Source organism: Vespula pensylvanica, chromosome 22, assembly GCF_014466175.1.
Source record: "Vespula pensylvanica isolate Volc-1 chromosome 22, ASM1446617v1, whole genome shotgun sequence".
Classification (NCBI taxonomy): domain Eukaryota; kingdom Metazoa; phylum Arthropoda; class Insecta; order Hymenoptera; family Vespidae; genus Vespula; species Vespula pensylvanica.
In genome coordinates this window covers 3,351,426-3,368,351 of record NC_057706.1, presented here as the reverse complement: position 1 = coordinate 3,368,351, position 16,926 = coordinate 3,351,426, and the positions used below count along the sequence as shown (strand labels likewise).

At 39.2% G+C, this 16,926-nt stretch overlaps 3 protein-coding genes across 9 annotated transcripts in view; 2 read left to right on the top strand and 1 right to left on the bottom strand.

The window, feature by feature from the left end:
• Window positions 1–4,402, bottom strand: part of LOC122636484 (facilitated trehalose transporter Tret1-2 homolog) — a 51,707-nt gene extending 47,305 nt beyond the window's left edge. For 3 of the 5 annotated variants that reach the window (XM_043827730.1, XM_043827729.1, XM_043827725.1), the window contains exon 1: window positions 2,999–4,402. The gene's annotated coding sequence lies outside the window, so the exon portion shown is untranslated. The remainder of the gene's footprint in view (window positions 1–2,998) is intronic. The other 2 variants (XM_043827726.1, XM_043827728.1) reach the window with 2 other exon arrangements.
• Window positions 1–13,774, top strand: part of LOC122636488 (mediator of RNA polymerase II transcription subunit 20) — an 89,237-nt gene extending 75,463 nt beyond the window's left edge. For all 3 annotated transcript variants that reach the window (XM_043827743.1, XM_043827741.1, XM_043827742.1), the window contains exons 3-5: window positions 10,438–10,697; window positions 13,269–13,379; window positions 13,501–13,774. In XM_043827743.1, coding sequence (XP_043683678.1) covers window positions 10,438–10,697; window positions 13,269–13,379; window positions 13,501–13,593 — 464 coding nt within the window. In that variant the 3' untranslated portion in view covers window positions 13,594–13,774. The remainder of the gene's footprint in view (window positions 1–10,437; window positions 10,698–13,268; window positions 13,380–13,500) is intronic.
• Window positions 13,775–15,044: 1,270 nt separating this feature from the next.
• On the top strand, window positions 15,045–16,809 carry LOC122636487 (very-long-chain enoyl-CoA reductase). The gene is made up of 5 exons (XM_043827740.1): window positions 15,045–15,189; window positions 15,256–15,303; window positions 15,611–15,921; window positions 16,032–16,441; window positions 16,540–16,809. The coding sequence occupies exons 1-5, from the start codon at window positions 15,184–15,186 to the stop codon at window positions 16,665–16,667; spliced, it is 903 nt and encodes a 300-aa protein (XP_043683675.1). The 5' UTR covers window positions 15,045–15,183; the 3' UTR covers window positions 16,668–16,809.
• Window positions 16,810–16,926: the final 117 nt, after the last annotated feature.

Below are 16,926 nucleotides of genomic sequence, written 5' to 3'. Positions count from 1 at the left end.
GAAATATTTATCGTACGTACTATCTACTTCATGGTACGTTGATCGAGAAAAGAAAAATTTCCCTCCAATTTTATCGGCAGTTTGCGCGTTAACGATCGTGTAGTACACGACGCGTAACCCGCGTTAAAATTCGTCATATCCAACGATCTATTAACGGGAATATTTCATTCTGGTTTGTATCGATGGCCACCATAAATATACTCGCTGACCGACAAATCTACGCTTTAACTATTCGCTAATCGATGTCCCTGAACGATTCTCGAACGTACTTTCTCGAACATGACTTGCCTCTCTTTCTCTTTCTCTTTCTCTTTCTCGTTCTCGAAGTTTATCGTGGGTGGGTGGGTGCGGGCGGAACAGTGTACAAGAATAAACAGCGTGCATGCAAAACGTCACTTTTATGGTCCGGAGCTTTTAGCCTTGCTTATAAAAACGTAGCCGTCCATTAGCAGCGACGACGATACGAACGTCACTTCGCTCCGTCGACTGTGCAAAAATTCAACCTCTGCCGTCTCTCTCTCTCTCTCTCTCTCTCTCTCTCTCTCTCTCTCTCTCTCTGCCTCTCTCCCTTTCTCATTCGAGCATACGAATACTCGAAGGCTCAAAGCGAATAGACCGGTAGATATACCGGGTGGTGTTGTACGATCGTCGTCGTTACCTACTTGATGAAAAACTAAGAGAATCCTCCGAAGGAATGCCTCTTGCAAAAAGATCTTCTTCGTGAAATAAGGATTCCTCGATAAGCAGAAAAAGAAGAAGAAGAAGAAGGTATCTTGCATCGAAAACGTTGAGAGAGGGAAAGAGAGGGTATGTCTCTATTGTTCTTCGTTTCGAGGAGATTCGAGGTGCTGCCAATATCGGAAGCCGTTCCGGTTACCGATATCGGGTCACGAAGTCTAGCTCGCTATACTTGGCAGGCGGTGATAACTCACGCGCGAGCCAGCTGCACGGCCATTAATTCGATCGAATTTCTCCTAATTATCATGACGAATTAATGTTTCGTCTTTCGAATTGTTTCGTAACGAGAGAAAGAAAGGACAAGCGATATACATAGGTAAATCTGTATATCGAAAGGAGACGTTACGAATGCACTTCTCTCGTATCCCCCTTTTGCGACGTCGACGGCCGGTCATTAAATCACGCGAAGTACAGACCGAGAACGCGTAGGAGGCACGAGCATTTTTCACGAGAACATCGACTGTGTACGAGTAGCTATGTGTGTACGGGCAGCTGACCATTAATATCAAAGGATACGTCGACTCTGCGCGACGAATCTCCATCATTCAACCAGATTCAATGTTTTTTCATTTCCGTGTCGGAAAAAAGAAGAGAGAGAGAGAGAGAAGAGGGTAGGAAAAGAGAGGAAAAAAGTAGAAATAAAAATTAGCTCGTAGAAGTAATCAACGAGAGAAAGTAGAACGTAAGAAAAGGGGTTTCGGGAGAAGGATAATTTGTCTCGGCTTGTTTGCGGGATTTGTAATGGCCTAGAATAGAGGGGAAAATGAAAGAGAGAAAAAAAGAGAGAGAGAGAGAGAGAGAGAGAGAGGATCGACCGAAGGTTTGCTTTTACGTACAGTGGCAGCTTCTACAAAGTGTCCCTGTCGTTCGCGCGAGAATAAATTATGAGACGTCGCCGGAGTAAAAAGTTTTGATCTTCCCTCGTGGGGAGCGAGTGTGCCTTTAAGCCTCGCTCGCTTTCTTACGGGGAAAACGAAGAAAGAGGAGGAAGATATCTCTTTTTATCTTTTTCTCGTGAACAACTTGTGATTCAAATTTGATGAACACAAAAATAGAATGTTTCACGAATTTGCTCGAAGAAGAAAAGAATAGAACGAAAGGGTAAAATTCTCGTATTCGCTCGGTCAGTAGAGTCCACTGAATCTTAAAAATGCAGATATCGCGTGCACGCGAGCAACCCTCCCCCCCTCTCTCTCTTTCTCTCTCTGTCTTTCATTCGACATGTAGACGTGCATCGACTACAATTTACATTGGCTCGGAGTTGCAGACAAATGTGAGCACGCCCTCTCCCTCTTTCTCTCTCTCTCTCTCTCTCTCTCTCTCTCTCTCTCTCTCTCTCTCTCTCATCCTTTCCGACGTGAGAATTACCAAGCATTATTGTTCTTCCTTTTGCATCTATCCGTACGATTTCACATGTGACCCCATTAAAGGGAACGTTTCGAGAGACACGATCTCCCGTACGAACGTTAACGCATACGCTTCCATTTTCCGAGTGAAATCTCGCATCTTTCTTTTACGTTTTTTTTTTTTTTTCTTTTTTTAGATAGAAGCAAATTAGATAAAACGCTTTTGATCGCCCAGGACGATCTCAAATTTTCTCTAGCATCCCTCCGATCAAATTAACGAATGGGATAGGGAAGATAATTCCCGAGCGAGGACGTTAAAGACAGTTCAAACGAACGTCCGAACCAAGAATTGAAGCATTTTAATCGTGGCAATTGTCTTCGCATGAAAACGAAGGATAGCGAAACGAAGATTTGCGGACGCGCGTGATGCAAATAGAGAATGAGAGAGGGGGATAGTCTACTCGAGTGCAGATTAAATTTATCGATCGACCGTGGAACGTGAAACGAGGAGGTGCCGGGAGTTGTAGAGCCGGGAAAAGGTGACTCTGGGACGCAGACGTACTCTTCGCACTTTTTCCTAATACTCCTGACTTTTCCATCTCGGTTAATAACCTTTCCTACTAGTGTTAAATCGCTCGAAATAAATTCTGTCGATCGGCGAGTTCCTACGTGTTCAAGTTACGAAGCGACGTTGACACTGACGAGTATAAAAAAAAAACAAAAACTCCCGAGACGCGGCGTTCACCGATAATGGATATCAAAGGGAGAGATAAGAGCTTCTTTTCTTTTGTAAATATCGTTTTGTTTGTGCTTCCGATATTTTCTCGATTAAATAATAATAACGTCCACGCTTACATTCACGGTTCCACATCACGATTCTCCTTGATTACATCCCCCTCTCTCACTCTACTTACATTTTATTTGATCTTCGATTTATTCTGTAATCATCTTCTCGATACCTCAATCCATCATGCTTTAATGCATTCGAATCGAAGGCATCGCTCGTTTTTCCATTCGCGAAGCAACAAGATCGCTCCTTGAAATCTGAAAAGTTGTGACTTAGCTAAATGAATTTTCCTTCTTCTTTTCCTTTTCTCGCGAGCGAGGACACCCATAGATTCTAATCAAACACGACGAGTCTTATTGGAAAAATGATGGTCCCACGTAATCCTCGATCTTAATACGCTAAACGTATTCTCGTTTCCATCGATCATTCTTAAGCGATTCAATCGATGATTATATCGCACTGCGACGTTGAAAAAGTGTACGTGTACGTAACGATGTAGAAATCGAATGGTAATGGCATCGAAAAAAAAAAATATAGATCCAAAGTCTTTTTCTGTCTTTTTATTGTCACGCAAATAATGTACGTTTCGCGACGTGGATTGGCTTCTCTACTTGGAAAGAGATAGCCTAGCTTTCTGGAATGCATAAAGACGACGAGACGAGAGCTCTGCTGACATTAATTGCAATCTTGCTGCGTATATGCGTAAATAGGTACATATCTACGGCCTCGGGCAAGAAAACCGCGCTTTCAATGTAAACAAGCATCGAAGGAAGGCGTCCGAAACGCGAGACGGATCGATCAACGCTCGGATTTACGCGCCTAGTTTTACTTTCGTTTCATCTTCTGCGAGTATCTTATCTTTTTACACGCCCTCCTCTTCTACGTCCAATTTACAGATGAAATCAGAAACACTCTTCTAGTCCTTACCGAGGAAGAGCAGTCGTCAAAAAGACGCTCGGAACTTAAACTCTTCCTTTCGTTCCTGCTTACTTTCCTCTTAACCTTCCTCCTTCCCTTTCTTCTACTTCTTCCTTGCTTTAAAAACCTGTCCACTCGTTTCCCTTCGTCCATGCGCGTTCTTACGCATTCGAGAGACCGTGCCAAATTCGATGAAACTTCAAAGCGATGACCCGTCTCCCTATCGAGCACCGCAACTTCGACAAATCGAATCTTTCATGGAAATATTCTTCCTGTAAGATTCATGAAGTTTGACCTTCCAGAAGTTCATAATCCGCGTGTAAGTTTCAATTTTCTTTCAAAATCTCACCGACTCGAATCGAACTCGACGAAATTCGTTTAAACGGTCGTAACGGAGTCGCAGATACTCTCTAATAATTATTCCTTCGAATTTTTATCTTTCGAAAAGACACTTCCTTTCCCGGGCATCCACCTCGCGCTTTATTCCATTTTCTCCAAATCAGCAAGCCTCGAATTCTCACAAATCTCCTGCCGACAGTCTCTTCGCTGCATCGTTTTAATATTCTCTTCCTTTCAAGCGCAATAGGATTAACATTTTCGCATCGGATACTCGTTAAAATAGCTTTGCCGGTTTCGGCATTAAAACATAAACGTTCTACGAAAGAAAATCAAAAACTCTGACGTTTCTTCTGTCCTCCGAATAACAAGAAAATAATTGAAAAGAATGTATTATTCTTTTCACGAAACTTTTCTCTTTTCTCCTTCGAAAGCATCCTCGACACTAAACGAATCCCTGATATCGGTGCGATGACAGTAAACGTCTCCCCCTCTCTTTCTCTTTCTTTCTCTCTTTTTATCTTTCTTTAAAACATAAAAAAAAAATGAAGGAAATCCTAAGAACGGAGTCAGGGCGAGCAAAAGAGATAAATAATGAAAACGGGGGAAAAAAAAGAAAAAGAGAGAAAGTTTCCCTTTAGAATCTTCGCGTTATCTCTCGCCGGCTCCGTCTAACCGTTGCGATCGGGACGCATAGACCCGTCGCTGAATCGCGGCCAACTGAGAGGGAGAGAACAACCCCCCTAGATACTAGCGTCGGTTGGCTGGTGGCATCGCGCACGAAAACCCCCTGCGCAAAGCTCTGTCCCGTCCTCCCTACGGATCTCTCTCTCTTTCTGTCTATCTATCTATATATCTGTCTCTCTCGCGTCTCTACGAGCGAGACGAAGAGGGAAATATATTAGATGGATCGTTTGGAGAGCGCTCGCGCGCGTGTCTCTAACCCTCTGTTCCTTCTGTCCTTCGAACTCTGTCTCTATCTCCCTCCCTCTTTCTCTCTCCTGTTCCTTCTTAGTGGGCGCGCGCGCGCATACACACCTGCCAAAGCTGTATATGCGTCCACGCATCTCTCTCTCTCTCTCTCTCTCTCTCTCTCTCTCTCTCTCTCTCTCTCTCTCTCTCTCTTCCAGCTGCCAACAATAAAAGAGGGAGAGAGAGAAAGAGAAAAAGTGTTACACGAATCGTGACCTAAAGTTCTACCCTTAACGTAGGTTAGTTGCATGAATTACGTACTACGTGAAGTATTTTTTTTCTTTCTTTCTTTTTTTCTTCGTAGGATTAGATAGAGCCTTCACCGTCATTGTTTTCTTATATGTAAAAGAAGAAACATCAAATTTTCTAGCTGCACCAATTTTGTCGATAGAATTTGATCATTGCTAAAGGACGATTTGAACTCCTCAATAATTACCGGCATGATCGTTCGGGGAGTGAGATTAAGCAAGAATACGTCCGGTTTCTGTGGTTAACCTTTGATAGAGATGAAATTTTACCCCGGTAAAAGTCGGTTCCGTGAGGGATGCTGTGACTTGAGCACACTCTGATTTTTAATTTCTCTCTCTCTCTCTCTCTCTCTCCCCCTCTCTCCGCCCCCCTCTCTCTCCGTTCGCCTCAATCGTTACCTGAATGGGAAATAAATTGCTTGACAATAAGGACCAACCCAACGTTGGGTCTCCCGCCAGATCCTTCTCATCGTGATTGGGGCAAGTTTTCAAATAGCAGGGGTCCGACCACATACAATAGAATCTGACGATTGTCGAAGTTGGCCGAAGTGTCATGGTCGACTGGGAGATGGGAGAAACGTAACATATAAGGATAACTATCGCGACTTCTCGCAAACACATTATTTTTTTTTCTCTTCTTTTTCTCTCTCAAAGATCATCGATTCGATGGGGAAACGAATCGAGGATTCGCCTCGTACTCTCTTCGCTCGTCGTATTCTTTCTCGATCGATCGCATGTATATCAAATTTCAATTTGTCACGATTATGGAGAACCGTTTGGCACGTTCCGACTATAAAAGAAGACGGTCGATTACTCGGGACGGTCTTGAATAAGCGAGCACGACGATCCGACTGCACCCCTTAATATCCCATAATAATTTGTCGAAAAGTCATCGTTATTCGTCCGATCAAACGTCTACCCTTACCCGCATATTTTTCTTCTTAAAGAATACGAGATACCGAGTTTATAAACTTTCGCGACGAAGATAGCCTTCGTGGACTGGCAACAGCTGGTACTTTTAATAAAGCGATCGCAAATCTCGTCGAATAGGAAAGCGATCGAATAGCACCGTCGGAACTCTCTTTTTCGACCTTATTCTATTATGATATGTTCACTAAACCATTATCTCGCGCGGCCATTGATCGATTCATTATCGATTTCTGACGTTGTAACCATCGTTAACTTTAATGGAGTTTCGCGTTAGTTAAAAGAATAGAAAAAGAAGAAGAACAACAACAAAAAAGAGGGATAATAAAAGAAAAAATGTTCTTTTATAACGATTAAAATGCATCGCATGCATGCCTCATATTCATTTCTGGAGCGACACGAGGATAATAAAAAGGGGTCGAATCAACATCGTGTGTAGAACAATGCCACGTTAAGAAGCCCCTAACGAGGAAGGTCTTTGAATCTTCCAAGTATGCCTCTTGATTTCTCTGACAGATGATTCGAAGTCTTACAATGTAGAAACGAAAATATTAAATAAGCTCGACAAGCTGTCGCGTAACGTTATTATTTTTTCAATGGCGAGATTCAATTTTACATTTCGTTCCGTTATCGATCGTTCGCGTATTCCTATGAAATTGAAATTAACATGGAAAGGCCGTAGATACGTAAGGTCGCGTTTGCACGCCACGATTGTTCTTCGGTCCGGAAATCGAACGAATACAAGAGACGACACTTTGATCGATCGGCCGTCATCATCGGAAACTGAAGTTATTACCGCTGCACGTCGATAGAAACGTCAGTTGGGTAAGAAAGAAAGGAAAAGGAGACAGCGAAGGCGAAATACTTTTCGAGAATTGAGAGAAGACCTTTTTATTCTTCTTCTTTTTCTTCTTCTTCGAAAGACGTTTTCATCTGGAGAGAAAGAGAGAAAGAATAGGGCTCTTTCGTTTAGAAATTTCTCAGTGTTCCTCTCAACGTCTCTCGTTCGTTATTCAATATTCTCCGAGTTAGATCAGCGAATAGAGAAATCGAAATCCGCTTAATTTATTCGAAGCACGTAGAGAATGAAAATTACGGTCGATTTATGGTACGCTAACGCTTCATTAATGATATTTCTCTCGGCAGAACTATACCAGCAGTTGTTCTACGCGGTGATACGCGAGTGTGGCACGAAACGAAATTGCGTCGGACTCTGTGAATATACCTCTCATCGGACAAAAACAGGTGCAATCTCGACGCGTCGGTGTCGCCGTCGGGGGCGAGTCGTAATTAATGGGCCGAAGCGTGGACACGCGACGTCGGAATAAAAGGAGAATATTGCGTCTATCGAGCATTGCGTCCATTCGCAATAAATGAAAACGAGAGATAGAAAAAAGGAAAATCGACCGTACATCGATCACGACCATCGGACATCTTCTCTTTTATATCGATGGAGAAATACGGTTCGATGGAGTAACGGAAAGACAATATGCGTTTTTAATAGTGACACTGTTTCATCAGGTGGACTTACGAACGAGTTCAAATTTGCCCGGGAAAAACGGCTAACGCACGTTACCTTGGAAGGTTCTTTTAAAGAGAGCTTATGTAACTGTGTCGAAGACTATAAGAAAAAGATTAAGTCAAATAATATTTCTATACGAATTGCAATGATGTGATTGGACAAAACCGATTCCATCGATTCGAACGAATTCGAATTTTCCCGGGATATCCGTGTAAGTCGCGCAAACTCGAAAAGCAAGCTGCCTAACGAGCGAACAAACGAGCGGACAAACGAGCGAACAAGGTGCAACCGAAACGATTCTAGACGAAATTAGAGGTGAACCACAATGTTATTTATTTCGACTCGATGCGCCTCTAATGTATAATTGCTCGGTGACCTCCCTCTCGAAAGTGAGACGCGCGAGATAGATTCTGGTGCTTTCGCAGCGTTTGCGCCGGCCTCCGCACGAGAGCGCATCCGTGTAACATAGAACGGCGCATACGTGCGATGCAGACAATGCGGTATGCGGCATGCGGCGCGTCACAGGGCCGTACGATCGTTGGTGTAAACCGCTGGTGTGTCTACTCCAGATCGGCCCGGGAAAGCCGCCTCGCCTCGTCCGTGCTTCGTCCGTGCCTTGTCCATCCTTCGAGGAGGGGAGAAGGAGTTGCGAGAGATGAAAGATGAAAGAGGGTCGGAGTTAATAATCAGGCCCTTCGTTAATCATCCAGGGAAAGAGCTTATGTAGCCTCATTGTTTTCTGTGGAGCAAACACGCGAAAACGGGTCAAAGCGAGCGAATTGCGTGCGCAAATGCTTACCAACCTCTTACAGCCTCTTATAGCGTTAAAGAAGATATAGAAATATACTGCTTTTTTCGTCGACGACGAATCGACGACGCTTCTCTCGCACTCTTTTAATTATTTTTCTCTGACGTCGCGAAAGAACTTTTTGTAGACATTCTGCCGACCGATAATCTCGTTATTTCGCTTATCAAAAATCACGATTTACCCCTGGAATATACTTTTTTATCGAGCTCCTGCGAACCAGCGAGCGAACAAGATGCAATCGGTCCGCGTCGGAGAATCCAATTTCCCCGATTTATCACCAATTGCAATTAGTTTCGAACTACTTGCGATGCACTACTCGTTTCTCGTCCACCTTCATGTACGCCGCAGTCGGATTAATCTATAATTATGAAAAGTTAATTATTAAACTTGTCGATGAGCGATAAATAATACTACCGAGCGATCGAAAATTACTGCGTACGCGCACGCGACGCGAGCCGCAATTAAGAAATTTTGTCGTTCGACGTGGCCGCGAGGACAGCCGGTTATAACAGCGACGCGTAAATAATTCATGCTGCATCGGTCAGAGCGGAAACTGTATAAGCCCGCCGCTATTATGTGGACGAAGTACAGAGTAAGAGAGATAGAGATTGAAAGGGGGGTGAGAGGGAGGGAGAGGGGAAGAGAGAGAGAGAGAGAGAGAGAGAGCGAGCGAGAGAGGTAAAATAGCCAGCGAATTATGAATATTCAGAGAATTTCGCACGTCATATGTTTCGGGGAATTGCGCGTTAAACCTTTCGCGATACACATCAACAACATCCCGATTTGATCTATACGCGTAGATACGTGCATGGAGTAGATGATATATCTGGATCCAAACGAGTTCCGTGTACTTCAATCGGTCCGATGTGCATATTTCTTCCTGGATTAACATAATGCTCGATTATTCGCCCATCGAGTCTTTCGATATTGATTTTACCTACGAAAAAGATATTAAAAACAAGAGAAAGAAAAGAAACGAAAATAGAAATTTTAATCGTTTCATCGTACCAAAGTGATGGTATATATCTAGCTGTAAAAAAGCGCATCGATTATCATTCCTCGATACCACCTAATAATTAAATCCAGTACGATGATTTAATTCCAATACGTTTTGGAACATACATACGCGACCAGCGAAATCACAATATGCAGCAGATGTACGTCGACGTTTTTTATCCAAATAATTCTCAATAAAAATATGCTCGCGGCATTTCCATCGCGCGCTCATAAAGAAAATTTCAACCGTCCGAGCATACACGATTTACGTATTTCATTTCGCACGCTTTTACGATACTTTTGAAAATCTATTCGTGCCGCTTCGCGCGAAAGAAAACAGAGAGAGAGAGAGAGAGAGAGAGAGAGCAGAAACCCATTTCCAATCGCAAATAAACGATCTCGGTAGTTTTCGCTTCTATGGATTCGCGCACGCTAGTCGACGACGTACAAACAGGATGCAACTTCGACGGCAAGTTCAAAGTTTAAGTTAGATTCGAGTTTAAGTTCCCTTCTTGATGTACTACATATGCGCCTGAATTCGTGCCGATACGAGCAACGTGATACACGTTAAACGAACCAGTAGCATCGTGTAACTTCGACTGCATTTCAATATGCATTTCCGCGTCCGATCTTCCACAGTGTTAACGGCAAAGAATCTATTCGGTATTTACAGTGTCTCGGCTGTTTCCATCCTATCGCAGAATGTTGCAACTTTTAACGAAGCTACGTAAAGAAATGATTAAAACGTTTCTCCGACCTCCTTAGAGTCAATCGATTTATATTTTATATTAGAAACATGAAAGACGAAGAACTTAAATATTTATTCTTCGCGTTTACAGGTGTTCAAAGAACCGTTCACGTACTACACAACTCGGAACAACCAGCCTCTGTTTTCGCCCTTCTCGAGTCTGGCAATAAGATAGTACCATTGATCGCAGATGGTCTCTTCGATCTTCTGATGATGAAGATGACGAGCATTTATACCAGCAAAAAACAAACCAAAATCGAATCGAAGGGCCCACGCTTTGAAATTGGGGACTTTTGCGTCAAACTCGGCAGCGTCACGATGAGCCAGAATTTCAAGGGTATCCTCGTCGAAGTGAGTTACAAAAAGAACTTCTTCTTCTTCTCCTTCTTCTTCTTTTAATATCTTCTCCGATTACTTACTTCCTATCTATCTCGAGTTCCTCCACGTCCCGTGAATTATTTCTTTCGAGCGATCGCACGTGAGACTGGCCACAGCTGTTCCTGTTCTAATCGCTCTCTCTTTTAGAAACAGCGAGTCTTTAAACGCGAAGGAATTTTCCAAAGTTTTCTGAACTTTCGACGAAGTGGCCGATTAAATTATTAATTTGGCAGCCGTTGTGCTTTTCCGAAAGAACGAAAGAGAGAGGGGGGGAGTAGGGAGGAAGGGAACGAAGAGTTCATTAGTTGAACCGAATCTTCCACGATAAAGGAAAACCGATTTAATATTCTAACGGTAGGCGGTAGGTAATTAAATCGCGATTAGGCTGGAAGATTTTCGAAGTCGCGACTTCGCTACTTCCGGGGTCCTTGCCAATCACGTGACTACTTCGTGTTATCGATTGACAGTATCTCGCAAAGAGGGAGAGAGAAGGGTGAAAACGGTACGGACAGAGAGCTTTGCGATGCACACAAATTACAAGCGCAGATTATACTCGTGTATGTAGATGTATGCGTTCAGGCCCGATTCATTCGATCGTAAAACCACGAAATGTGCGCTTTACGACGATTCCTACCGGAGATAATTATGATTGGTATCCCGTCATTAATTGCATTAGCGTATTATTCAAGCATTAATATTCATCAATTGCGTACTTATTCGGAATAATATGTAAATATAAACGCAAAGCCGATTTGGAAAAAAAAAATATTCCTATATAGATATATCGTTCGAAGAGAAACGCGATAATCTCTTTCGTTTTCCGCATATTTCTCGCCAATGCAATTTCGATGCAGGACAGCGCGCAAATGTACGAAAAATCCTTTCGTAACCATACGCATGCGCTGCTAACGTACGAGCTACATATCCGGATATCGCGAAATGTCATTACAATTTGTCGTTTGGCATTGTCATCGTGATCAATCTGTATAAGTATAGAGTGGTTTTACGAAACACATCTATCGATATACGTATATATATATATATATATATATATATATATATATATATATATATGTATGTATAGCGGTAAGTCGTCTCACCCTACTAGCGACACCCTAACTCCGATTACTTTTTACGTTCGAGCAGCAATGCCTCTTTGAGTTAACCGATCGATATATTTACTTTTCTTTTGTGTGCTTTCGAAGATGATAATGAAAAAGAATTTGATCCATTCGATATCGAACGTATCCTTTATTTATCTGCTACGTTCCAAGCACCGTCCGAATTCCTTCTCGATATCGAATCCCTAGAATACTTTTCTCAGCATTCCTCGTTTCTTTTGTCGATTTTGCTCGTCCATGTAGAATCGGACTACTCTCCGCGACAAAACTTTCGGTACGCTCCTACAATGGAAACGTTCTTTCGTTCGTATAAACTCGTACGTTTCTTCGTACCTAAGTATAAACTCGTACGTACGTATGTATACATATGTATTTGGATATTCCTATTGTACGACGAAACTTAAGTTCCCTCCTCTATAAATATGTATATACATATTTATCGATAACTCTTTAGTTTTAAATATCCCCTCACGTCCCATTCGTATCGTTAACTACGCCGTTTACACAATTCCATGACGTCGAATTCGTTACGATAAACCACCATTCTTCCATTAATTTCAATTGAAAAAAAGTCCCTCTAGTCTCCGTCTTTGCCTCCCCCGATTCTGCAGGCTTTCACCTTCCGCGTCCCTAGCTTTCTTTCTTCGACTCTCTTTTCTCGGGGGACAGAGAAAAAGAAGAAAGAGAGAAAGGATAAAAAATGAAGAGAAAAGGGCGCAATAACGTACTTTCCACTTGGTATTTCCATCGACCGAACGAGCGACGAACGAACTTACTTCCCTTTCTCTCTATTTTCAATGTACCCACGAAACAGTGCTCGAGGACGAGTTATCGAAGCGAGCTATGAACTTGGAAGAAGAGAGATAGAACGTACGCTTTTTAGCGACTTTTAGAAGAAGCGACCCGATGCGATGCACTATTTAATCGTTAACGTTCCATCATCGAGCTAACTCATTAGCTTGTATTTCGTGTCTACGCTTCATGGATTTTGCTTTCTTTCTTCCTTCGGTTTTTGTTCTTCATTTTTCCTCGTCGTTGTTAGCAACCCACATATATCCATATATATTAAGCGAAATAAATTTTTTGCCAGTATTCCCGTTGAGTAATTTTTTACTTTTAAAAAATCAGATTGTATATTCGTACGCGATCGTTAATACCGACTTAATCAGCAATGTTCATGATTCTTAAATTATGACCGGTCCTTTCAATTTATCGCGATATGACGTGACTCAGTCAATTCAATTTGATTAAATTATATACAGACGGTATAACGTAATGCATGTCATAGCCTTATACGAGACACGGTTCTGCCGGTCTTCCCAAGTTTTCAATTACGTGTCACATCATTGAGAGTACACGTTGTGTATGTATATCTACTAACATATATCTATACATACTAACGGTTTTTCCTTGCTTCACGTAGGTTGAGTACAGGCCCTGTGTCATTCCGGGAAGTGCATGGGAGCTTCTGCGAGAGTTCCTGCAAGGATTTCTTGGTTCCGCTGTATCGAATCAAGCTCCTCAATACTTGCAAGTATATATCATGACTTCTTTTCTCTTTAAACTATCTAAAAGGAATGTATTAATCTTTTTGAATTTTTTTTTTTTATTGATAAAGTAATATACATATGAAAATGACACTTGTTTTCTTGCAGAATCGAATGAATGATATTTATCAACCGATGGATACGATACAACAATACTTAGAACATTTTGGACAATATAGAAAGGCTACTGGAGTGATTTAAGTTATTTCAATTGAAGATCGATGAACAATCAAAAGATTCAACGATTCTCTTTTGTAAGCTTTCTTTCAGAATAGACTCGTATTATACTTCCAGTATGAATTTAATTTAATTATAATCCGAATATTATTTATTTCATATATGTGTATGAATAATAAAAGAATATACATATATACGAATCCTACGTAAGTATAAGTAATAGATTTATTCAGTGTTATCCTTTTATCCCTATATTATCGATGCTATTATCGGTAAAACATCTACGGTTGATAATTCCGAACTCTGCCTTATCGATGTAATAAGTTTCAATATTGGAAAAGAAAAGAAAAATAGTCATCTCATATTTCATATAGCAACCTCCGTTGCAAAAAAGTTTACAATTTCATTACAGTACGCATAAAATTTTGCATAATAAGAAAATTACTTCGATCGATAAAATCTCCAGGTAGAAATATTCAAGCCATACCACCATTCGCGTGTCTGGTGAAATGAAAATTAATATGTTTTCGTCAAAATGAATGTTGCATTGAATGATCAGTCGCAATCTTTGATATATTATAGATTTTTAAACCACATACTAGTTTTTACATATTATCTTTTCTTTTCTTTTCTTTTCTTTTCACTTTGCATTTAATTCGCAAATTTAAATTAATAAACGTAAAAAGTAGAAACAAAGCAAACATGAAAAATATTTTAATACAAATAATCCATTACTATTATAATAATATAATAATAATAATATTCTTTTAGATTTTATTTATCTATAAAAAAATAAATGAAAAGAATTGTGAACACTTAATAATGAAGCAGCATTTTTTACCGACTCGAAATTAGGTTGAGTTCAAGTAAATACTTGATAATAAAGACTGTGATATTGTCGTACAAAAATAAGAAGATATCTATACTGAAATTATTCTAGTAAAAGCAATGTACAATTGAAAATTACATTAGTCAATGCTCCTAAAAAAAAAAATATCAATTTTTATTAATGTATAATACATAGTTGTGTCGTATTATAAAAGTAATGATACAACCTGTTCACCTTGAATATTTATCGAATTAAAATTTATGCGATTTCACTTTATTTACGCAAGTCGAGTCATTTACAGAAGTCAAAGGTCCTTCCTGCGAATATTCGTATAAATTAGAAAGAAATTCTTCTTTCAGTAATTCTAAGACTTACAAATGCAATTTTTCTAGCGAAAAATGACAATTTATCAAACAACTCTCTAATTTGTACTCCTCGAAATAATCTTAGATTTCAGAGATAACAATAATTAATAATAATATATTCTGCAATAAATATATTTATATAATATATAAATTAATAATAAAAACAACCTCTAAACCATTTTCTTCATTTTAATGATCTACAAAATATCTCTTAAAAAAGACATCGAAAAGAATTTCACAGAGATCAAGATGTTACATGATAATTAAAAAATATGTCGTAAATCACATATACTAATAATGGTCAAACAGCGCCACGATATTAAACAAGAGTGTTATAGAGTGAAGCTCGTCAGTCGAACGTGATCGTTCCAGAGGAAAGAGTATAGTTGACGGAACATATAATTTTACCGAATTAAAGAAATGGAGGTATTCTACATTTTCTAAAATTTTCCAAATATCAATGTGAACATTTATTTGTAAATTCTTTTCCAGCTAGAAATTGTAACCGCCAAATCATCGAAATCTATTACTACTATAAGTGTAAGTTAAAAAAACAAATTCTAAATTTTTACAAACAAAATGATTTAGCAAATCAGTCTTTTGTTACTAAACTAAATAATTATAATCCAATAGAGAGAATTGTTTTAATTTATTAATATATCACACTATTACATATATATCTGTTATGTCAATTTTTTATAAAAATAATAACGTATTATGCGTGCGTGAGTATGCGTCTATAGTAAGTAGTAATAATAATAAAGAAATACTATTGGATATATTGCCACATAAAATCTTGAATATAAAAGAGGTTGAGAGAATAATATGTCCTGTATTATATTTAAAGGTAAATCCAAACACTACGATAGCTGCCATTAAACAACAATTATATGAACTAAAGAAGGCACCTTATGTACAAAGACAAAGTTTAAGATTAGATGCAAAAGGAAAAGCTCTAGCAGATTCAGAAACTGTAAAATCTTTATCTTTGCGACTTGGTGCTAAACTATATTACAAAGACTTGGGTCCACAAATTGGATGGAAAACTGTGTTTTTAGTGGAATATGCAGGACCTCTAATAGTATACCTTTGGTTATATCAACGTCCTTGGTTATTCTATGGTGATATTGAAAATACAAAAGTACATTATGTAGTTAAGTAAGTATTACATATGATAAAGATACAGACAAAAGTTTTATAGGTTATATATATTATGATCTAATATCATAGTACATTAACAAAATATTAGAAACGATATCTTATTTTAGCGTTGCTGCTGTTTGCTGGACCATACACTATGCCAAGCGTTTATTAGAAACATTATTTATACATCGTTTTAGTCATGCTACTATGCCTTTACGTAATCTCTTCAAAAATTGTTCGTATTATTGGTTATTTGCAATGTATGTGGCATATCATATCAATCACCCATTGTATACACCATCAACTCGTGTAAATTTTTATATCGGTTTAGCCATGTTTGCTTTCTGCGAACTGGGTAACTTTTTCATTCATAAAGCATTAAGAAACCTTAGGCCACCAGGAACTACAATTAGAAAGATTCCTATAGCTACAGGAAATCCATGGACAGTACTATTTAATTTTGTCTCCTGTCCAAATTATACATATGAAATTGGCAGTTGGATTGGTTTTACCATTATGACTTCATGTCTTCCAGGTACTCTTACTATAATAATATTATTCAAGCTATTTATTATAATTATATATGAATATATTACATCCAATAAGTTACTATATTTTCATATTAATACATAGCTGGACTATTTACCTTGGCTGGTGCTTACCAAATGACTATGTGGGCATTAGGAAAACATAGAGCATACAAGAAAGAATTTCCTCAATATCCCAAAACGCGTAAAGCTATTTTCCCACTTATGCTTTAATATATTTGAATGGGCAAACTACATTCCAAATACTTTTAATAGGGTACTTCTAATAAATTTGTCAATGATATAGGTAATAATGTATAAATGTATTTCTTTTACCATTGATATCTTATTTGTTAAATAAACACTTCTTGCTTTATACTAGGTATTCATTTGCCTTGAAATATATACCAATTTACATATAACAAAAAATATATAATTATCTAATACTTAGACAGTATTTACTAACTCAAATAAAATTATCTGTATTCAGATA